This window comes from Betta splendens, chromosome 8 (genome assembly GCF_900634795.4).
Source record: "Betta splendens chromosome 8, fBetSpl5.4, whole genome shotgun sequence".
Classification (NCBI taxonomy): domain Eukaryota; kingdom Metazoa; phylum Chordata; class Actinopteri; order Anabantiformes; family Osphronemidae; genus Betta; species Betta splendens.
The window spans coordinates 9,869,946-9,893,640 of record NC_040888.2 but is presented as its reverse complement, the minus strand read 5'-3'; the positions used below and the strand labels follow the sequence as shown (position 1 = coordinate 9,893,640).

Sequence of the window (23,695 nt, the reverse complement as noted above, 5' to 3'; positions counted from 1 at the left end):
GCAGCTCTTTTCTTTCATGCGTTATTAGTTCACTGGTAAATAATCTACTGGAGAAAATACAAATATATGTGTACACTTACACGTCCCCGCAGTAATAAACACATAAAAGCTGCACCGTCGATGATTTACATGCACCTAATTATACGACGTCTTTATGTTCATGATATCAGAGCCCTGAAATTATGTTGGGCTAATTTGGCGTATTAAATTTAATCGTGTGTTAAATAGATTCTTATAGGTTTGACACAAGAGAAGAGGGAGGGACTTGCACAGCTTCCGTTTTCAATTTCAGAATTATCTTTAAAAAAGGCGTTCAATGTTCAAAATATGCAATGTTTTGTATTTTTACGAATGTGTGATGAGGTGTTGGAAGACACAAACTCTACTTGTAAGTAACAAGTAAATATTTTAAAGTCTATTGAATTGTTTTTTAATGAATTAATCATACATTAAAATGCACTGTAATTTATCAAACCCGCCAGGTGTCGTCCTCTGACACGTGAATGTGCCCAACGAACCCAGAGTTCAGGGTTGAAGCTTTATTATAACGAATGCTGTGTTGTTATTGCCACTATACACACTTGTATTTATTTACACATTTTTTAAGTTTAGAGATGCTCAAACAGAAAATAATTTTAAAAAAGAATAATGTGAGAATCATGAAAGGATTAGCAACAAATGGCCCTGTGACTTACAACACAAACAAATACAAAAATGATTTAATTTATGGCGTTGTTTGGCCATAATATTTTCATTTCATATTGTCCGCCTACACAGTGATTGACAGTGAACATCTGCCATCCGCATACATTTACAGCACATTTAACCAGACTTTATACCAGGCAGCCTAAAGGTTCTATGGCTGCCTCAGTACCTCACACATGTCCAGGATGTCGTCCATCTGCTGTGTCAGCCTGACAAAATACAGGAGGCTTCATGTTGGATATATGGCATAGTTTTACTTTCACATTTTTTTTCATTACAGAGTAAATCTTAATTCTAACACAGGTATTTGACAGGTTCTTAACACCGATACATGAGGCTGCATTAGCTAGTGGATACTGCATAGACAGGCACATACAAACTCACACACACACACACACACACACACACTCACAAAATGACTATATATTCCACTACAAAGTTCAATGTCCTGTGATTGCTGTGCAGCCACAGCATGTAATATGACTGTGTATTAGAAATGTCTTTATTCTTAATTCTAATTATTTTATTACCTGCTTACAGTCACACTCGCATTCATCAAGTCCCCTGTAAGTTGCCATAGAAACGTGGGTGTCTTACATGCTGTCCTCTCCCATATCATCAGTATAGACGAACAGTCAAACAGCTGTGCATGATGACTTGATCAAAACATGTGAGCTTGCTGAATATTTGCCAGAGTAATAATAGATTTTTTGGCATGATCATGTCTCTGTGTGCTTGGTTGGATAAGCAGGAATAGAAAAAAAATCTAGTGTCTACGCGTGTTGGTGGAGGTATTAAATACCTGAATAACGGTTTTAACGTGAACGTGATGCTGTTCTAAACTTAATGCCGAGCTCAGTTCAGGCTGCCGCTCATCCAAACTGCTTAGGAAGCAGCTCTGAAAAGGAGGGGAGGAACCTCACACATGCCCCAAATAAATAGGAAACTGAATCCTGCTGCTCTAGATAGCGCACACCTCAACTTTACGTGGTTTCGATCTAGAGGCGTTATTGGGGAAAACAAGTTCTGCTCCTTTCAGATTTACAAAGAATTGTGGTTTGACATACATCTAAGAGTGCAGGTCCCACTTTGCCTTGTCTTCCATCACCTGCATAGTGTCCATTCGGTGCCTTCGTCCCCCTCCAGTTTCATTAACAGGTATGATGGGAATGTCTCAAAGTAATAAAGTAATTCACTGGCACATATTTACATACACATCAATAACAAACGCGTGTGCTAAGTCCATTAAAACCTAAAGGGCTCTGGGAAATAGGGCTCAGGTGCTGGAGGCTCCAACACCTTAAGTGCATTAGCACTGGGAATGCTTCATGGACCATCAGGTGTCACGTCACTACTGGCTCTCATGAGAACCACCAGATGTGGCTTAACACTAGTGTGTGGATATAATGTGCAGCTTCTCCGGTTCGACTTAGGGGAATGTTGAAATGTTCTCCCATTTCAAGTGAAATCTCTCTTACCCACACACACCTGCTCAGAATCAGTCAGGGTGGATCAGAATGAGAACCCAGCACAACCATGGGACATACACACACACACACACACACACACACAAACGCTTGCTTGCACGCACGCACGCACACACACACACAAATACACAGGTAAACACCAACAAAACAAGAAGCATCATGTTAATAAACAAGTAGAAGTTGAACTGGAATCAGAATCGGGGACAAGAATAATGACAATAATATTGCTGCTGCTGCTGCTGGCAGCAGCTGCTTTTTCCCTTATGTAGGTTACACCTTTTTTACTCAAAGATTCTTTGTCGGAGGGAGAAGGCAGAGGAAGAAGAGGAGCGGCGTGGGAGGAGGGCTCGCTGGTCAAAGTAGAGGCTGAGGCTCTAGAACTGTTGAGCCAGCAGTTCGCAGAGACGCCGGGACACAGAGTCCTTGCTGCAGCGCAAAGTGAGACGGTACATCTGCACAAACACACATGAACACAGTCATTAGAGCTGATTCATATTCATGAGGACAGACAGTCTGAGATGTTTAATAATGCAATGTAGTCAGAACTACTGCCCAGTAGGTCTGAACCTTTAATTGCAATTGTCTAACTTATACGTATTTTTACAGGAGTTTGTGATCTAACATTCTCCTCTTGTTTTTCTCTGTGTGAATAGAAACTGAACCAAGGTCAGTCTCAACCCAGCGTGTTACAAACATGGCGTCTGTGCGATGTACCTGTGCCTGGGCATTAGGCTCCAGCCGTAGGAGACAGCCAACCTGCTGGCCTTTGGTCTGGATCACTCCAGCACACACATAGTTCTCCGGGTTTGGATCCACATTGTCCAGTAGGGCCATTCCCAGGCCCAGCAGCTACACAGAAACACAGATCAAAGAATGCAGGTGGCCAAAAGACGATTTTATTCAATAGCAGCAACTTCCCCTTAAAGGAAATTGTTGAATGTTGTCTTGTTTGGTGCTCATGATAACAAGCAGTGCAACAGACCTTTTAAGTATGATAAGATGTGTGTTGACAACTGTTAAAAGAAAATGGATTATGTTGAAAGTAGATATACCTTAGCCTTAAGTACTTCAGTGTCCATGCTGTGATTTGCCTTGAATATCTTTTGTGCTTCTTGCTGAGGCCTGTGGAGATATTACATTAAAGATTTGGACTTTGACAGGAAACCTTGTCTTATTCATAGCGAACCTTATAGAGAGATGCACAAGACATTCAAATGAACACAAGCAGTCACGCCAAGGTAAGTAAGTAAGTACAATGGCTGCACTAGAGTTAATGTTTGACTAGTCCTTCATTTATTCTATTTAAAAGGAAATCCACTGATCACAGCTCAAAGTATCTCCACATCTGATTAGTCATAGTTGTACTGAAGCTAATTATTTTTTTAATTTGCTGTATACTGTGGCTAGTTAGAAAAAGCAGGTCATCATGTTACAACTATAGCAAACACGGCGACAAAACACATCAACACAAACACTTACTGGCTGAGCTGTTTCCAGCGCTGGAAGAAGTCATGCGACAACATCTCAGTTGGCTGGAAGAACTTGTTGATGGTGACGGGCAGCTTAAGGGTCAGATTCTGCAGAGCTCCTCCATATCTGAATGGAATCAACCACAGACACTGCAGGTCCACACATCTGTTTGTTGCTCCAGTAACAAGCATGTTGGTCCCAGTAGTAAACGCCTTGTGCTTTTACAACAGCGCACACAGATTACAGCAGAGCAGGTCTGCTTACTCTTTAACACTTATTTGACAACAATTGCCAATAAGCGTGAGAATTACACAACTTTACATACCAAAAAGACAACAAATGTTTTATTATTTTTTAATCTGTTGTAAAAGAGAGAATCTGTTAAATGCTGGTCTTACCTAAACTTTATGTTGAGCAAGGGTGCATCAGAGAAGTCAGTCAGACACTCGATGTTGAGGACCTGCTGGATCTGGGCTCCACCTTCTACAATTGGTTCCACTGGTTTGGTCTGGACGTTAAGCTGTGACCAGTTTGTCAAGGACAACCAGGACAGTGGTGGTTTACATTATGCCTCACGCTCAGGGTAAACCTGAGTTATGTGTTGCTTCTACTTCTCATGATTCTGCACAATTACATTAAGACAATTTTAGATGTTTTCTCTCATTACTGGATTATTGTTTAAAGTAATAAAACAAATAAAGCAAAATTCCACTGGCTCAATAAATGGTAAAAAGGTCAACAAATCTATTATTAGTCCATCACCCATGTGTGGTATCTGAGACATGGCACAGAATGTTTGAATTATAAATGAACACATGAAACACACAGTCCACAGAAAGGATATGAGACTGCAGCTCCCCAGGACAGGTGACTGTGGTACTAAAGCTGGCAAACTGCACTGATGTCTTGTTTCCATAGAACAAGTACATTCTCCCTGAGAGACAAATGCACACAAACCTGCCGTTAATATCCCCAGTTGTACAGGACTGCAACCACCCAGGTTCCTAATCTAATTTAGAGGGAAACACTGCTTTGTTTTTAGTAGCAACAGCTTACTAACCCAGATTCTGACGATACTCTGACTTAATCCCAATCTGTAGCAGCTGATTCTCAAACAGCACACCGTTGTTCTTGCACACAAACCTGTAGGACGAAGGCATTTAAATGGTTAGTACAAACCACATGGTGAAATTTGGGTAAGTTTAAAACACATAAGGGTTGAATATCTGAATTTCAACAAGACAGAGGTTGTTGTGTTTGGGCCCAAAGGTATGAGATCAGATTGTTTCTCTAGATGGTCTACTGTGGTTCCTAGAACTGTCAAATGTAGAATGGGAGGAAGGGCTGCTCTCCAGTGGAACCAGTTCCAAGATAACTTTGGGTGGCAGATGTCCCATCTAAATAGAAGACTAGGCATAAAACCTTCCTTTATGATGACGCTGGCTCAGGTCACACCTAGTTAAGCTGCTACAGGTCTAGACTGTGACCCTCACCTTTCCTCGTTCTATCCACTTATATGCCACCACTGCAATGAATGTCATTAACGTTGCGTCGTCTTTCTGTCTGTGCCTTTATCTATTTTTCTACAGGTCGCAGTCTGCAGCTGCTGGCCCAACCAACCTGCAGGGGTTTCCTTTGTCATCTGTTCTCCGTTCTCTATCCCTTTACCCCAAATGGTTGAGACAGACTGAACCTAGATGCAAAAGCTTTACCTTTTGTTGAACAGAGCTTTTTATTTGCTGCCAGAGCTCAGTAGATTTAACAGCTTGGTAATGGTGAGGCGATAGTATGTCAGTAGATCGAACCTGTTCTGTAGCAATCATGCAAAGCTGCAGCTAGAAAACACAACTAAACACACACAAAAAGAAAAAGCTTACTTGTTAAGAAGTTCGTCTGCCTCAGACAGAGGAGCAGCAGGATCCTCAGAGGGAGGAGCAGAGCTGAGAGACCATAGAAGGAGGATGAGGAGACAGGCCACAGGACAGAGGAGGAATGGATGGATGAAGCAGAGGTGGCATAAAAAAGCCATCCGTTCAAAATTGTGACAGTGACAGTGGGATAAAGTTTGGTTAACATGGAAGACAACAAAAGGGGTGAAGGGATAAAATCCAGGTGGTTAGTTCAAGCAGTTTGTACAAAAATCACATTACACCATGAAAAGCATCTGAATTACACTGTGTAACAGTAAAACCAGTTGGTTCTTTAAGAAAAAACAGTTATAAGCAGGTGCAAACCTTAAACTACGATGTGGGTGAACACACCTTTAAAAATGAAGGTAACAGTCACATCTCATGAAGCAAAGAAGCTTTTAGACTGAAGGTTGGCTTCTAACTAGGTTCACTGATGAGAGCACTGCCACAATACAGTGACTGACATAGTATAGTCTACATAGAGAATAGTGTTGGGATTTTGTAGCCTATTATTGTATTAATGCAAACAGACAGTTCAGTGTTTAGAATAAAATAAAAACATTCATTACAAAGTGTTAAAACATTTCTACTGCCTGTCAACATTTGTTATGCCTTAAAAGATATTTAGCTGGTAAACGCTACATAAATATGGATTTTATTTTGTTGAAAGTATAAGTTCTAAAGTAAAAACAAAGGGACAAAACTAGGCAATCTATCTTTTACCAACATTGGCCACATTTGGCAAAGCCCAAGTGTTATTTGTAGCCGATGAAGTACCTGTCTCATTCAGTGTACGCTACCAATGCATTCAATTGGACTATTTCCTCAGTCTCCTACTTCGATCCCTCTACTCTGCTTTTCAATCACAGATTTGCTTTTTCTACATTCCCTGTGTGTGAGGTTCTTTTCCTAGAGTTAATTTTGACTTGTTGATTGATCCAGACTCAGGGGGGTAGGATTTTGAAAAATCTGAAGGAATCAACTTATATGTTTGGATTTGAAAACAAAACTGAAAAAAAAGATATATGACTTGAGATGTAGTGTTTATAGGCTAGGACTATTTTTGACTACTGTGCTCTTACTCAGAGTCACCAGAACCCTCCACCAATAGGGCATCAGAGGCCTCAGTGGGCTGTTCCAGATCTCTGTCAACGTCCGAACACGGTAGAGGACGGGACACACACACACACACACACACACACACACACACACACACACACACGCACACGCACGGGCGCGCACGCACACATACGCACACGCACACACACACACACACGGGCGCGCACGCACACATACGCACGCACAAATACACACACACACGCACGCACACATACACAGGGAAATGGAGAAAAGGGAAGGAGAGAAAAAGAGACGAGAGACAGTCACATGTACAGCAAGATTAAAAGAACAGACAAGTGTTCAGACCTGCCAACCATGAACATTAGTCCATGTGCCCATCTGCTTCTTTTAGTCAGTGTGTGGGATAAATACACAATAATGCAAATATTAGGGGCTGCTATGCTGTGACTGATGATGTTAAGCAGTTGCAGTCTTAATTTTCAGAAACATACATGAAAAAAAAAACATTTAAAAAGTTTGAGTTGCAAACTCAACTAAAAGTTGCACTACTTTGGCTCATAATTTGGAAAAGGCATTACTTAACTATCTTCTATGTGAAGCAAATACTAATAAATTGGTGTTCTGATTACTAAACTGATGTTTTATTCTGAAATCTAAATTGTGACTTATAGTAACGTCACCACAGTCTGTTTCTAGGTTGCCAGGTCCATGTTAAAAGAAAGACAAAAAAGAGCAGAGTGACAGAGCCAACAGAGAAACAACCAACACAGACACATTACTAGCTTCATAGAAGACAAACAGCACAAACACACCACAACTACTCTCCAAGGACCAGTGCTGACCCATCCAGCATGAGACACTGAACTGTCAGTGTGTTTTCACATACAGAGTTATAGTCAGCCTTCTCAAATAGAGGTTTGGTGACGCTTAAAACGCCCGCAGACTGGACAGGTAACAGCTGTGATCAGTCCTTGGGTTGTAAAGTAAATTAAAGTAGATATTTTCCTTCTATCCTATGGCAAATTATCAAAGCATCACAGCAGTCACTCATACTGGACTTTAGGGTCTGATCAACTACCTTAGGAAGCCATCGTCATTCACGGCAAGTGAAGGAGCAGCAGGTCCGGCCTCAGAGAACACATCCACCAGTAAGCTGCCAGCACTAGTTGGCGCAGCACCAACAGGAGCAGCTGAACGAATTCCAAGTAGATCTGCTGATGGTGACGGGGTGGACTAAAAACAATGGAAATGTGTTTTTTTTTTACTTCAGTTCCTGGTACATGTAAAGTTGGCTAAAAACACAGACTATGCTTACAGCGTTAGATGCAGCCATTGCTGCTATGTCTGGTCCCCGATCGCTGCTTCCGTTCAACTCCCCACCCTCCCGTTTGTTGTCTTCCAGCTCCGTCACAGACACAGCACCAGGCCCCTTCTTCTTCTTCAGCTTAGCCAAGATTGAAGACTCCCTCTCTGGGAAGGGGGGCATCTCCTCTAAGACTGTGGCCTGGAAGAGAGAAGGAATATTCAGTGTTTCTGCAGGTATGAACTAAAAGATGTGAAATGCATCAGGTTTAACGAACTACTAACCAGAACGTCGGTGCTAGCGATGGAAGACAGCTTCAGATACTCGACGGCACGCTGCTGCAGTTCCACGTCTGAATTGCGTATCTGGCTGTCACAGCGCAGTACCTCTTGGATGGTGGGTTTAGTCTCCGGGAACAGGTTGATAAACTTGATGTAGGCTGATAGAAGCAGGGCACGAGTCGGCACGGAGCACAGATGGAACTTTGAGTGGAGAAGGTTGAACTGGACCAGGGGGCTGAACAACACACCAATATGTTAGACCACAATCACTATAAACTAGATCTAGTAACTAGCCTTACTTAAAGAACCAACATACCTGGAGCGAGGGTCACCGGCAATTAAGTTACCAAATTCTCCCAAAATATACCCTCCAACCTTCACCATGTTCTCATGACATGCAGGAGCCTGCAAAGCCTGGAAGATAATTACACCAATTGTAAATATAACTAACTTCATGGTCTAACTCAGGTCTTCTAGTTTCCCTTTACAGCACCTCAAAGACCGTCTTGGCAGCGTAGCCCTGCACATCATCTCTGTTGATGACGATCTGAATGACGCGGTACCACACCTCTTCGCTGACGTAGTCACCAGCAATGCGGATGAGATTCAGAATAGTGTCCACGTACCAAGAGTAATCCACAGCGTATTTCTCTGCAAGTATGGCCACTTTCAGCACCTGTGAGGAATGTGTAATCACACCCAAACTGATATGATATTAAGTTCAGGTGAAATGCATTGAAATTTTTACAGGAATTAAAAACAATCAGTACTGATGCGCATGGTACAAAATCTGAACACTCATACGCACCATCTCCTCTCTGATGGAATAGTCTGCTGTCTCTAGGTAGCTAAGCATCTCGGCTACAATCTGCTTAGCATTGCTTCGATCACACATGGCGTAGAGCAGGTCAGCCGCCCTCTGTCGAACACTCACATCCCTCTCAGTCTGCAGAGGCCAACAATGACAAGAAGAAGAAGAGAAAAAGGTTCACTGACTATGATACCACAGTTATATGTATGTCAAATATTAAAGCTTGCACCTCACCTTGAGGGCATTAATGACCGTCTCTATGTGTGTCTTGACAGCTTCATGGGAAAACTCAGAGCTGGCCAGGGTACACATGCTCTCCAGAGCCAGGTAGCGCAAGTTGGTCTCTCTGTGCTGCAAAAACTGGCCCAGCTGGTTACAAGCGCGCACCAGTAGATTTGGCTCACTAAAAAACAAAAATCAAAACTTCAGTGTCATGAGAATGTGAAAATGCACATTGGTAGAGCAATTATTCTTAATCAGCACAAAATCAAGTTAAAAAGTTCTGAATCACGCCATGTGGTAAGTACTGGTTTAAGGCACATGTGTGAACAAACAGCTCAGTCCTGACAAAGAGAATCCAAAGTGCATGTGAAAGAGGCAGCGTATTGAGATACAAACCTGTCATAGTGGATGATGAGTGAGATCGCCTCAAACAAGATGGCATTCTTGGCGTTGGAGTGCTGCACCTTTTTTGACTTTGGAGGCTCTTGGGCCTTATTGAGAATGGTCTCCAGACACTCTACCAGACGGCCTTTGACGGCACCATCTTCTGGTGGAGGGTAGCACTGCAGTAGGCGAAGGAGTTTGCAGGAGAGCCATGGTGCAGGAACAAAGTAGTATGTGTAATCCTGCAGGTCAGTGGAGGCAGACGACACAATCTGGAGAACAAATAGAAATATGTTTTAGATGTATTATAGCCAGTAAAACAGGTCATCAGAATTCAAATGTTTATGTTATGGTTACACAAATTTATTTTGTGAAACATTTTTTGACACACACACACACACACACACACACACACACACACACACACACACACACACACACACACAGACACACACACACACACACACACAGACACACACACACACAGAAACACACACACACAGAAACACACACACACAGAAACACACACACACACACACACACACACACACACACACACACACACACACACACACACACACACACACACACACACACACACACACCCTGCTGAGTCGAGAAACAGCCAGGGACACACAGGTCTTGAACTCATCTGGATTCTTCTGGCTCAGACAGGTGATTAGAGAGATAGCTGCGGTCACCACACCCTGAGCAAAGAAAGACATACAAAAATGAAAAGCTTATTAGCACATTGACATGTTAAATCATAGAGGATAAGAGTACAGCAGTTCATCAAATATACATTATGTTGGAACCAGCTGCTGTTTTGAAGTATATCAACTTTTTAACAAAAGTCATGTCCACCAATGGTGGGACAGGTCAGACCTATTCGTAAAATTTATCTCAATAATGAAAAACTGATTACAATCCAATTTTTTTGCTAGCATTTCTAACAGCCAAGTCCTATTTTAAGGTCTGTCATAAGCCAGGGGCCGAATGTGACAACAAAGACAGCTGAGATACGTGAACTGGTCTGTCCAAATTGTATGTCAGATGCTCAAGCAGTGTAATAAAAACCCCTTCATCTAGTCTACTGATGACACATCTGTACCCTGCCTAAAAGCTTGGATAGGCTCCAGCACTCTGCACCTCCCTAAAACCCCATCGGAGTAATATGTTTTGGAGCATCTGTTACTATTGGGGTTAGGGGCATAGGTAATTACTTTGGCCAAACCTTTTTTCTCATGACTGAAAACAGCCCTAATCATGTGGCTGCATGTTTATAGATGGGACTGTGCTCTCACCATGTGTTGGTCGTTGAGCAGGTGCACCACACGTGAAGTCCACTCACCCATCAGTACCAAGTCAGGTGAGGTCTTATAGAGCCGTAGCAGACAAAGGGCAGCTGACTGTTTAACACTATCCATCGTGTCACTGCAATGCAATTATCACATAAGCAGCAGTTTTGTAAAGTGACAATGATGACAGGAATTAGCACAGTGTCGGATCTTACACGGCACCACAAACCGAAATGTACTCCATACTTGAAAACAGAAGCCACACTCACCCTGCAACCAGTATTCGAGGAATCTCACTAGCGAAAGCCTCAGCCATCTCACGGCTTCCCACATTGGCAATGCAGTGAAGTGCCAGACACATGAAGGTGGGATTGCGGCTGGACAGATCATTCTTGATGGCGTTGTTGATCAGACGAATCAGCTCGCTGTTGCTGTTTACTAGAACTGAGATGAACAGGTAGCCCTAGGGAGACAGAAAAAAAGGTAAATGAATGAGAGGTAAAACTGACATGGCAATCAAAGATTTTTAATTAAAGAAACCATTGAACATTTAAAACACGAGCAGTGTCTGACTGCTGGTTTTAAAACATACCATCCAACACCCTTAAGTAGGAATACTCTTACAGTACATAAATTGATGTCATCAGGCCAAAAAGTAATTAAAAAAAAAAAATCAATATGCAGTTGGATATCTGGCCAAGAGCTTTTTGTGGTCAAGCGATAGGTTCAGCAATAATCTCATTGCAGTCAAGAATTCTTATTGCCATTTGACCAATTCCTGAAATATTTGGTCGTCAACCAATAAAGTTTATCAGTTCTCAAACCGACAACAGTTTATATAAAGCTATCAAATTGTAATAATTACTATTAAAGGCTTGTAATGATTCAGCTCTGAGGAACATGGTAGTGTCAACTTTCACTTTGTACTGGACCTTGGCATGTGTCAGTGATAAAGTGACCCAAATGTGAAACAACTCATGACTCCCTGTCATCAGTATGTTCCACTGGGACCATAAAGCCCAGGTATATATTCCTCATAACACCTCTACAGTGTGTAGTTGTAAATATAGCTTATGGTTCTGTTGTATGTCAAAACTCTCAGCTTTCATGACTCAGCATTACTCTGCTAACTCAACATTTCCTTTTCCTGAAAGAAACCGACTTACTATGCAGAATCAGGAACATTGGCAGAGTTCCTGTTCTGCTTTAAGATCCTTAAGTAACATGTATTCAACAGACTAGTGGGGGGGGTCATTAAAGCATATTTATACCTTAATGTCTATGTTTTATTACAATTCAAATGGTTTGGAGTCAAAAAGACGAGTTGGGTACAGTACTGGTTTTATCGGGACTAAAAAAACATTGTCTAGTAGCTGATAATCAAACGTACAGTAATACTCTGTTAGTGATTTTTCCCAGTGTACGGGGGAAGACATATAGGTCATTGATCCTTAGCTCTGTCGACACAAACTAATCTAAGCATTACCTTAGACCACACATAGCTCAACAGGGCAGATGTAAAAAAGAAAACAAAACCAGAACACAGCGACATCATTGTTAACGCTGTCAAAGTGGACGTACAACATGTAATAGACCAGCCACGTGTCCGGGTGCACCCAGTCTCTACCCTACCGACAGCACGGACTGGCTTTAGCAACCCATTCCAAGCAGTTAGGGCAACTGATGGAGGATGAGATATGTTATATTTACATTGTCAAGAACACAACATTAGATTTCACCTGTAACTATTTAATAAGCAAGTAAATGATCTAAACCTCCAAAGTCTGCCTTCCATTTGTATTGATCCCGCATGTTCTCTGCAACAACCTAAAATATGTTCAAGTTCATCTTTGACTTTTACTAAATAGGCAGTTATATTTTATCTTCAGACAGAATATGAAGGAATGTGTTAAAATATTCACACCTTCTGGTTTGAACTGCTCTCAACTGGGTTTGATACAGTTAGTTTGCCTCCATCTGCTGTTTTACCTGAAGCTATTTTTTGTATACCTATGTGACTTGTACTTATTGACTATTACGCTATTAGTATAATAGTTATAATACATAATTATACTTATATACTTATTAACAGGAAATATGACATGTTTACTGTTATAATTAGATAATTACTAGTACTCCTCAAACAAAAGATCTGGGTGAGGAATCACAACTTGTTTCTAATAACAATAATGTGTAACATGTTTCATTTAAAGTGGTTTTAATTATATTGTGATTAAATCCTCTTACGAGAATGTTTAATATGCTCTGGTAGCGTTTGGCAAACTATAAAAACATGATGTAAAGGATTCTCAGATCACTTATGTTTGTGAAAGAATTGTCATAGACAATGTAGAATAAACATGGAGAGTTGTCAGACAAACACCAAATAAAAATTACTCCTCATTCAAATCCAAATAAGTGAATAATTATTATATAACAATGTTGTTACGTTTTTTTTCTCATTCATAACACATCCACATTCAGAGTCGTACAAAATTGAAGGCAACCACTAGAAGACTTACAATTTGTTTTTCTGTGTACTTGTTGGAGCTCAGCAGGTTGACTGCCTCCATGTGTCCAAAGTCAATGTCATGGCCGAGCAGGAAGATGAAAAGCAGTTTGCAGACATACTTCTTTTTGCTGTAGCCGTCCAGAGCCTTGTCCCCTTTAAACTTGGAGCGAATGTTGGCCAACTCTTTATTAATCCTTTTGATCTCAGCTTCTTTGGACTTGCCTGACAGGGAGGATAAAGGGCAGCATGTCAGCATTCCAAATGTGTGTGTTGAACATGCTTTAAAAAGAAATCATGTCAAAGTACACAAAAAAGAGAGTATTATAAACCTGGTTTTGATCAGTTTTCAATAAGGTGTGTTTGAATTTGGCAGCTGAAGTCAGTGTTTCCTTATCAAATGTTTTCTAGGCCAAATAACACCAGTAACATCGACATCCACACAGGCCAAGGCTACAAACTTAAAAACAGCACATAGGTCCTACTAATTCCTGTGCAGATTTGAATTTCAACACAGTTACTGACTCAGGCCTGATTCACTATGTGAACAGAACATGTGAAACTGTGCAGACAGCTGCAATGTGGATGGTAAAGGAAGTACTATTAACGCTTTAAGAGAATATAACAGAAAACATGACTTACTGTTGCCACAATACTGAATTTCTAACAAGCAACAGGTTTGAATGGTAAAGCTCATGTTTTCATATCCACTGAATGACACAAAAGCTGTAAAACCTTAGCTAAACCACTGCTCTAATGCTGTGTTCAATAATTACTAGGTTCATTCTTGTTAGAGTCGCTGGGGTGTACACTGCAGGCAGCGACAGCAGAAATTGCTATATTTTAGATAGAGGGAAACGAGTGTTTTCATTGTTGATGAGATACAAGGTTGTCCCTGGATTTTCTAGGATTTATATACCATTTGCAGAACATTTTATTCTCATCACAGTTTCATACATAGCTAGATAATGTGATTATATAAAAAAACAACATTGTTTCCCCTAGAAATATTCTCAGACAGGGGGGTAAGAGGTTGACAGGCTCACCCCCCCTGGAGGTAAGAGGTTTTAGAGCAATATTAGTTTTATTTCTTTGTCACTTTTTGACATTTTGTGGGCAATGCATGTTGTAAAGTAAAACGGGAAGTACATTATTAAAATACATTACCTGTTCAGGCAAAAAACTGTTAAAAACTCTACAATACAAATATGCAACAATTCGACAACAATGAAAATATATCTTAAAATTTTTGGAAGAATGATATAGCACACAGATTAGATCTATAACAAAAAACAACAAATAGCAACTTGAACCCAGTTCAGGAAAGATGGCCCATGTTTGCCTTGTGCACCTGGTTCACTAGTTGCTTTTGACCCACAGCCCGTATACCTTTTACACATACACAGTAATGGGGAACTCATATTGTTGAGATGCATAAATTCAACCCAGGAGTAAGGAGATGTGCAAAGCTCTCCATCATTAATATTCAACATCACAAACATTCCGCCAAGAGGTGCTACTACTTGTCATTTATTACACAGGGTCACATCTGTTAACAAAATACTACTACGTTAGCACGCTGACTGTGCTCTGGATGTATTATACCATACAGTACTGGATTTATCTAAATTTATTGCTAGATATATTAGTTGAGGTATAAGAATAACTACTATTATCCCAGTGTCGACAACGTCTGTGTGATTATTGCGACAGTCAAAAGTAAAAAGGCCTCGTTTTCTGCCTCCAAGCGTCAGACTCTGACATGTTAAAGTAATTGATGCTGAAAACGTTCATCTACTGACAACATACCTATATCTAATGGTAAATCATAAGTGACCAGGACTTATAGTTTAAAAGCACATGTACACAAGGTAGCTGACACCACACCGTGTCCTTTCATCTACATCGTTACAGCTACTGTCGTTAAGTGACACAAAGCAATATAAGGACTTACAGTTTCTAATGTCCGAAATGAACACTGCTAGTCCGCGCATTCCATCTCCCTTCGACACAGCCGGCATGTTTGCTGGTTTCTGTCCGCACTTCGGCCTTATCCGTTGGAAAAAAAACTGACGCTGGTCAGCTTTTCACACTGAACAGGAGTGGAAGATGGCCAACTTGACGTTTAGGGGGAGCTAGCTAATTCGCAGGTCCGGGTCCGTTCGCTACAACTTTATGATTTGTTACCTACCAAACTGACTATTTTTGTGGAGGTGAATAGCTTTGATAGCATTTGCCGGATTAGCTGGAAGGCGGCCGATCCACCAGCACAAGGATAAGTTATCGTTATCCCTGTTAAGTGACTGGTTTCCGTTGGCTATGGTAGGCTAGCGTTATTTCATTCAATCTGTATCTAGCTAGGGTTTGAAGCGCCGCGCATTACACCTACAGCTAAAGTACATCAAGTTTAAAGCACCCAGTAAGTGTCGGTGTCTAAAGCTATTGCAGTCAGATGCGCTAATTGAAACAGTGTCCGATAATATAGGGTTAGGTTACTTCGAGTCACGCACCGTAAAGCTAGCTTAGCAGCTAGCTTGCTAGCTGACTAGCAGTATAATTCAAACACAGGAATACATCACCGGTTGACAAGAATAATTCTAGAAAGAGTCCTGACTACCAACCAGTGATTTGAAAAGGTAACCTATAAGACTTATCACGCTCAAAATTTGGTAAATAATATGTCCGTATAATTGATGTCCGTTCTAATTCACCAGCCTTCACTCCGTGGCTCGACTAAAGCTCGTGACAGCAAAATCGGCCGCGTGACCGCGCTTCGCGGGGTGCACGCGTACGCTCGTCGTTTCCTTCTGCCGAATGCTGTCCGGCACAGTGATTGGTGCATTTTGCTACTATGGTTTTGGCCTAGCGGGACTAAAACCCTCTGCCCTTCATGATCAAAGGCTCTAGCATTGTTTTTAGTTTGTGTTAGGTGAATAGATTTTTAAAAAATATGGCAAATTTGACATATGTTAGACTAAAGCTTTGTCTTTTCGTCCACTGATTCAAGTTTTCATTCCAATTAAATGAGCTCACTCAGTTTACTCCTTGTGGCTTTATCTTCAGTTGACAGACTCTCAGAAAAGCCAATTTTTTCCAGATGAGGGGACTGGTACTGCAAATGATTATTGTTCTTGGATAACTTTGTGTGACAGCTTAAACTGTGGACCACACCAGTATGTGCTGTCCCTCTTTTGGAATTTTTTAATAATTGTTCCATGTCTTAGTTATTTTTGTTTCACATTGTTAATTGCTTCTTGTAGCACAACTTGCGTATAAATAGTACAGGTATATTTCTGCCAAATTATTTTTTTCCCTTTAAAACACCAATTTGTTACAGTTACTCTCTTCTTCTGACTCTTAGGAGACACAAATGGAGTTTTAAATAGATGTATTTACTATAGATTTAGAGACTCTTTACTTTTGTTAGTCTCCAAATCTATTGTAATTTTGATTATGACTTAAAGAGACATATAGCATAATACATGTGTGAAGGTTTTGGGTTCAATAACATTAATCTCGGTCAAAACTAAACCTGTATACAAAATGTTTGGACATTTGTGTGTTTTAAACCTGTTTAAAGTATCATTAATTAATTTATGCACACTGGAAATTTAGAGCTGTAACACTGGGTATAGCTGAAAAAGGATGTGATTTGCATAGCAATGAAACGTGGTGTGTATCCTAATAATATTTCCAGTTGGCTGTATTAGGAAACTACATTATATCAAGAATAAAATCCATAATCCTCTGCTCATGATAAACAAGTTACAATCCATCTTAATAGTTTTAACTGCCTGCTGTTGTTCCTTTCTCTATAACATGTTTCTCTTTAACATGCTCTAGTCTCTAATAATAATACCACTGCATGAGGCAAGGAACAAAGTGAGAGCAACTCACAAAAAGATTTATTGAACACAAACTTGCAAGCTAAATTAGTGAAACAAAAGACACAAGTCAATACTAGGAAACTGAAATACAAAGGCTACAAATTCAAACTTTCAAGGACATGCAAAGAAAATCAAAACTTACAAGGGCACACATGAAAAGACATAATGAGCTATTTAAAAAAATGGTAAAAAGTGCCTTTTAAATTTTGTAGAGTCCAGGTGTAAATGAATGTCTATGATAAGAAGAAGCCAAGAAGTGATATCAAAATAAGTGGCCATGGTTAGACGGAAACAAAAATACACAAAAACGATTTTTTATGCCTCATACAAAATCAGTGGAAAACATGCCACGGCAATAATGCTTAAATCACTGATTAAGTCTGGTGGGACAACAGAATGTACAGGTGCAACTTTGTTTTGTTTTGTCTCAGAGAATGTCTTCAGTTAAGCTATATTCTTATAACACCTCCCTCCAGGCACTGGATCCCTCCAGTGCCAGTAATCTATCAGACCTGTGATGATCCCTCTTTGCACATCAATCACAGGTTCCATCACACAGTAAGGACAGAAAGAAATTACTAATAACATTGGTACCCACCTGCAAGACCTGCTCATCTCAAAAGCCAAGAGATGTGAACTGATACTTACTCACAGACACCCTGTCTGTTTTGTTGTGTTACATGCAGCACTATTTGCAAAAGTAATATTCAACACCTGTCTGCATTTTATAAACTGTATGTATATAATGTATATTAAAAAATACATGACACCAGTTTAAGTCGCGTAAAGTAAGCAAAAGTAAGTTTAGATAGAAATGCTTGGAGCTTTTTCAATTTTGATACTAATTTGATTGTTTCAGAGTTGAATACACCGACCTCATGGGTGTTATTGGGTCCCGATAAAGCGGAAGTGCGTCATTGACCTAAAGGCGGAACCTTTAGCTTGTCCAATCAGAAATAAAAAGCTGCTGTCGTGGGCGGAGCAGCAGAAAACTTCGACGCTCGTGCGGTGAGGCAGAAGATCGAAATGGCGGCACCAGCAGAGAGAATGGAGGTAAGGGTTTCTTATACTTATATATCACAATATCATTGCTTTCTTTGACTACGTTTCGTCTATTTAAGGAAGTCTTTTCACAGTTGTTACGCAGTTTTTACGTGTACGTCTTTGTCATAACCTGGCCCCTACGCAGTGATGCATCCATTTTAACTTAAGCTAGGTTCACGTTACTTCAATGATGCTCATTCATTTGGTGTCGTATCTTTACCACGACCAGATAAAGCGCACGTTGTTGAGCCCGTTCCACTTTTATGTTGTGTGAACTGTAAGGGAATGAACAGCGTAGCTGGTTTTGCCTGGTGGCTTCCTCTGCGACGTTGTTGGAGCCAGTGTGAAAGCCGGCCGGCAGTGTTTAAGTCCGTGGGACCGCATGGAGACAAACGTGTTAGCTCTCAACGTAGTTGGCTAACGTTAGCGTCACTTCACGCGTGGATGCTGCTGGTTTCTCCCAAGCTGTGTCCAACCGTCTAATCTTCCTAAGTAGTGATGCTTCGCATAGAGATTCTTTCTTTGGATTATAACCAGCGTATATATAATTAAAATATTTTAGTATAAATTTCTCTTGGCCGATAAACGTTGAGTAGCATAGCACGCAAAGGCCAAGGAAAATATATACCTGTACATTGTCTTTTAATTCGTGGACAGGCCCAGCGGGGAAATACAACTGTTGTTTGGTTGATTTTTGTTGAAAATTAGGCCTCTAAGCCATACTGCTACGTTCACACCTGAGATCTGCTAACCACGTGCGCTTTTTTTGTGCCCGATAGACGAACAGCACTTGTAGGCTCTGTAATTTGTCTTCTAGTATACTTTTAATCCGTTTTAGCTCCTATCTGTACTCTGAATCAGCATGTAATGTTTCCCCACAACTTTTAGCTATTTTCTTACATCTAGATCCATTTGAGGTTGGCTTAAAATGAATCTCTGAACTGGTTTTTGGTTGTGTATTGCTTTAAGTTAACTTTCATCATCAGTGTACAAGTTTATTTTATCTTAATGAACCATATCTTCATGTATCCTCATGTTGATGTAACATGTAGAAAATCCCTGATGCCAAATACCTATGGTAAAAATTCTATGGATTTATTGCTGTGCTCAACCACAGGCTGTGATAACTTGTCGTGTTTTTAAAAAGTCTTTAATAAACTAAGCCCACAAACTCTCTACGTGTGTGTGTCTTTGTTGAGGTGTCTCAGGGGGAAAGCTCAGCCAAGCCAGCAGCTGAGGATATGACGTCAAAGGACTACTACTTTGACTCGTATGCACACTTTGGCATCCATGAGGTAATGTTCTTTCAGCTCAACAGGGTTGATGCTTATCTTACCAAAACACGTTTGGTAATTGTTTTATTTTCATTTGTGGCTTTGCTTTTTTATATACTATCACTGTAGGAGATGCTAAAAGATGAGGTTCGCACTTTGACCTACCGTAATTCCATGTTTCACAACAAGCACTTGTTTAAGGATAAAGTAGTGCTGGATGTGGGCAGTGGGACAGGCATCCTCTGCATGTTTGCTGCCAAAGCTGGAGCCAAGAAGGTTATAGGGGTAAGGTGTTTGTATTTATTTTAAATAAATAGAAACTGCAAATGTAAGCCAGCATCGATTCAAACACAGTTCTTTGGTTGTGCCTTCATAGATTGAGTGCAGCAGCATCTCAGACTATGCTGTGAAGATTGTGAAGGCCAACAAGCTGGATGATGGTGAGTTAATGTTCCAGTAATCCTTAAGTAGTCTGGGGATCAGGGATATGAGTCGCAATGTACCTTCTGACCTCTTGTCTTGTGCTTACAGTTGTTACCATCATAAAGGGGAAAGTGGAGGAGGTAGAGCTGCCTGTCGAGGGGGTTGACATCATCATATCAGAGTGGATGGGTTACTGCCTCTTTTATGAATCCATGCTTAACACAGTCATTTATGCCAGAGACAAATGGCTGGTAAGTTGTGTTCAGTCATATTCTAAAAGGTGCTTGGTAACCTATTCATGGTGTCCATTCAGCATGACTTATTGTATGTATTTAGTCTAGTACTTGTGACGGTCGTTTTATTAATACTTTGTAACTAATTGCTGTGAAGACTGCCTGGACACTAGATAACCCTGTCTTCTGCTTTTATTATCCTTTTTGACAGAAACCAGATGGACTCATTTTCCCAGACAGAGCCACCCTGTATGTCACTGCCATTGAAGACAGGCAGTACAAGGACTATAAAATCCACTGTAAGTTGTCTGTCACATGATTGAGGCACAGGTGTGATTAACTCAAGCTGTTGTGCATTTAGATGGTTGTCTTTAAACTCTGCTTTCATATCAGGGTGGGAGAACGTGTATGGATTTGACATGTCCTGCATCAAGGAGGTGGCAATAAAGGAACCATTGGTTGATGTAGTGGATCCCAAGCAACTAGTCAGCAGTGCCTGTCTCATTAAGGTTGGTGGATAGTTAGCTGGTTTGAGATGGGGATAAACATGTTCTAAATGGTTTCCTGAAAGTGACTCTATGGGTCCTGTGTTTTTTTGTTTGTTTGTTTTTTTTTTTTTTTTTTTTTTGTTTTGTTTTTTTAGGAGGTGGACATCTACACAGTGAAGGCAGAGGACCTGACCTTTACTTCACCGTTCTGCCTGCAGGTGAAGAGGAATGACTACATCCATGCTCTGGTTACCTACTTTAATATTGAGTTCACCCGCTGTCACAAGAGGACCGGCTTCTCCACCAGTGAGTCTGCACTTTTACTCTGGTATTTCTATTAGCCTGTCTACTTACAATGAAAGTCGGTGCCTAATTTATGTAACCCCCTCCACAGGTCCAGAGTCTCCCTACACTCACTGGAAACAGACAGTCTTCTACCTGGATGACTACCTAACTGTGAAGACTGGTGAGGAGATTTTTGGAACCATCAGCATGAAGCCAAACATCAAGAACAACGTAAGCAGAGCTTTAGCATTTACAGCAAATACGAATCAAACACTTTGGACTTGGTGCTTCTCGGCTGCACATGCTCAGTGTGTGCGAATCCTGTCTGACTTGTTGGTTGTTTTGCAGAGAGACCTGGACTTCACCGTAGACATCGATTTCAAGGGTCAGCTCTGTGAGATGTCGAAGACTTCAGAGTACAGGATGCGTTAGAGGCCCTCCCACATCTGTCCCTCCACGTAGTAGTCTTTAGTAGAAGACACGGTATGACTGGGAGTTCATACAATAGTTTGAGACTCCTTTGCAGCAACATTTTAAAGACGTTTCTTTTTGTTATTGTCCTGTTAATTAACAGTATTTAATAAGTTCACATCATTGGGCACCAAGTCGTTGATGTGGTGATTCCTTGTCCACTTGACAAAATATTTGTGCCTGTTGTCTTGGATTATACTTTGGGTTTCTTGTCTTGCATGTGTCAGAGCCACATGGACACAAACAGCCCAGCAGACACACTTGCATCTGTATATAGTATTCCTGTTGGTTCTCTTGGGCCCACTGAATATTTCATTATACGCCACAGCAGCTGCTCTAATATTTGGATTCAATTGAAACTGTCATGTGGCTCTTTTGTACTTTAAACACGTTGGAATTGTGTACAGGTTCTTAGAAATGCTGTGACTGATGACAAAAGCCGTGGTCAGACTAAAAACTGCTGCAGGTTTCGGTGTGCTGCCTCACACTGCTGCCTTTAGGTTGATGGGGGCACAACAAAGCTGGTAATGACACAAGCACACTTCCATGTCCCAGTGTAAGCCTGTGTTACAGAGGAACATTGTACTGTGCAGCATCGAGCGCTGAAGGTCAATGTAATGTGACACAACAGCTGCAGGAAGCCAGAACCACATTACACTCTGCCTTAGATGCTGATTGGTTTTAATCATGTAAATCTACTGGAACTGGCACCGAGCTCCTCCATAATTGTGTGAATCCCAAATTTGTTTCTTTTGACGTCAGTAATAAGCCTGCTGCTTGCCTAGAGTGTGACGTGAATATACACTAAACAGGCACATCCTTGGTGTATTGTGGATTTGGCTGCTGTGCTCTCAGCTGATCTGTCAACATCAGCTGTTCATCAGCTTTGTTGAAGTCCTCCCTTGTACATGAAACCACACTTGTGCTGATGTACCGGCAAGTTAGTTTGACCCGCTAAGACCAAAATCAAAAGTCTGATCCATGAGGACTGTTTTTTTTTTTTTTTTACGAATGCCATAGCTTCATCAGTTCTAATGTTTGTGTAGAAGAGTTGTTTAAAGCAGCAGTAACTTTTTTTTTTTTCTCATCAACCACATTTTTTTTCTTTTTGTATTTTCTATTTGCTGCTTTTAAAATAAAAACCTAATAAACAGTAAATAACTTGTGTATCTGTTACTTTGGGATTCAAGCATGGTCTTTTTGCAAACACTGGGGTCTTTGAAACAGCTTACTAAAACTTGTCAAATAAAATTTAAATAAGTCCAATGTGAGTTATTGGTTATAGGATTAATATATTTGCTAATTCTAAATTATGAAGTAGAAAACTCTTATGGTTATTTAACTTGACTTTTTCTCTTATCGACCTTCAATAGTCGAATAGTCATTTTAATAAAACCTTGAGTTTGTTTACAGTTTTGAGCATAACTAGATAACCGAAGGTAGAACTGTCTCCAGCAGTGAATGGCTGGTGTTTGCTGCCAAAGGGAAGAGAACCATTTTAGCAGTTAAACAAGCTTCTGATTCTAATAAATGACTCATGAAGATGCTATAACAATTGGTGCCACTATGTGTCGCTCAAAGCTTATTAACAGTGAAGCTGTGGTGGCACATGAGCAAATCCATAAAATGTTTCATCCCATGTTCAAATGTTGTCTTTCCAGCAACATTTCTTCGCAGGTTATTCTTACAGCAGAACTAGTCAAAAGACACTCCACCTCATCTCACCTCCAGAATAAACAGGTGTTTTTTTTAAAAGACCATCAGCATCTAAGAGAGATTAGCTGAGGCTCAACCTTCTGAACAAGCAGAGGTTGTAAGAATGGATGTTAAGAGTGGGTGCTTCACATGCACTGTGGTGTCAGACATGTTAATATCAGACCCACAGGCTCTGTCTAAATGGCCCAGACTAACCCCAGGGCTGCATATCTGATCCACAGGACCATCTCACAGTAAAAGTCTGTAAAGGTTCAGGCAGAAAATCTAAAATCTAAAGTATGTTTGGGTTTTGTATGCTTCATTTCAGCCTAAATAAACAGAATTACATTTTAAAATGTGACCACACAAAACAAATAAATTGAAGCACTTGGATTTCTTTGCTTTATTACTTTTTGAATGTGAGTCTTCCTGTGC

General features: G+C 40.6%; 2 protein-coding genes across 5 annotated transcripts; one reads left to right on the top strand and one right to left on the bottom strand.

Moving 5' to 3' along the window:
• Window positions 1-939: 939 nt before the first annotated feature.
• ap2a1 (adaptor related protein complex 2 subunit alpha 1) lies at window positions 940-16,240 on the bottom strand. 3 transcript variants are annotated; one of them, XM_055510693.1, is made up of 22 exons: window positions 15,415-16,240; window positions 13,474-13,685; window positions 11,221-11,414; window positions 10,958-11,087; window positions 10,259-10,360; window positions 9,666-9,925; window positions 9,282-9,450; window positions 9,045-9,182; window positions 8,730-8,912; window positions 8,553-8,650; window positions 8,240-8,471; window positions 7,968-8,156; window positions 7,731-7,885; window positions 6,655-6,717; window positions 5,540-5,602; window positions 4,723-4,805; window positions 4,508-4,596; window positions 4,061-4,185; window positions 3,672-3,788; window positions 3,245-3,314; window positions 2,907-3,041; window positions 940-2,644 (listed from the first exon to the last, which is right to left on the bottom strand). In XM_055510693.1, exons 1-22 carry the CDS (start codon window positions 15,479-15,481, stop codon window positions 2,567-2,569), a joined length of 2,952 nt encoding a protein of 983 aa, XP_055366668.1. In that variant the 5' UTR covers window positions 15,482-16,240; the 3' UTR covers window positions 940-2,566. The 3 variants fall into 3 exon arrangements, with proteins under 3 accessions (XP_055366668.1, XP_055366669.1, XP_055366670.1); XM_055510694.1 differs by lacking the exon at window positions 6,655-6,717; XM_055510695.1 differs by lacking the exons at window positions 5,540-5,602; window positions 6,655-6,717.
• A 2,006-nt stretch (window positions 16,241-18,246) lies between these two features.
• prmt1 (protein arginine methyltransferase 1) lies at window positions 18,247-22,635 on the top strand. 2 transcript variants are annotated; one of them, XM_029158955.3, is made up of 10 exons: window positions 18,247-18,400; window positions 19,591-19,686; window positions 19,795-19,950; window positions 20,042-20,105; window positions 20,197-20,339; window positions 20,533-20,620; window positions 20,715-20,830; window positions 20,965-21,115; window positions 21,204-21,325; window positions 21,443-22,635. In XM_029158955.3, the coding sequence occupies exons 1-10, from the start codon at window positions 18,374-18,376 to the stop codon at window positions 21,524-21,526; spliced, it is 1,047 nt and encodes a 348-aa protein (XP_029014788.1). In that variant the 5' UTR covers window positions 18,247-18,373; the 3' UTR covers window positions 21,527-22,635. The 2 variants fall into 2 exon arrangements, with proteins under 2 accessions (XP_029014788.1, XP_029014789.1); XM_029158956.3 differs by having other exon boundaries at window positions 18,259-18,400; window positions 19,600-19,686.
• The last annotated feature ends 1,060 nt before the right edge of the window (window positions 22,636-23,695 follow it).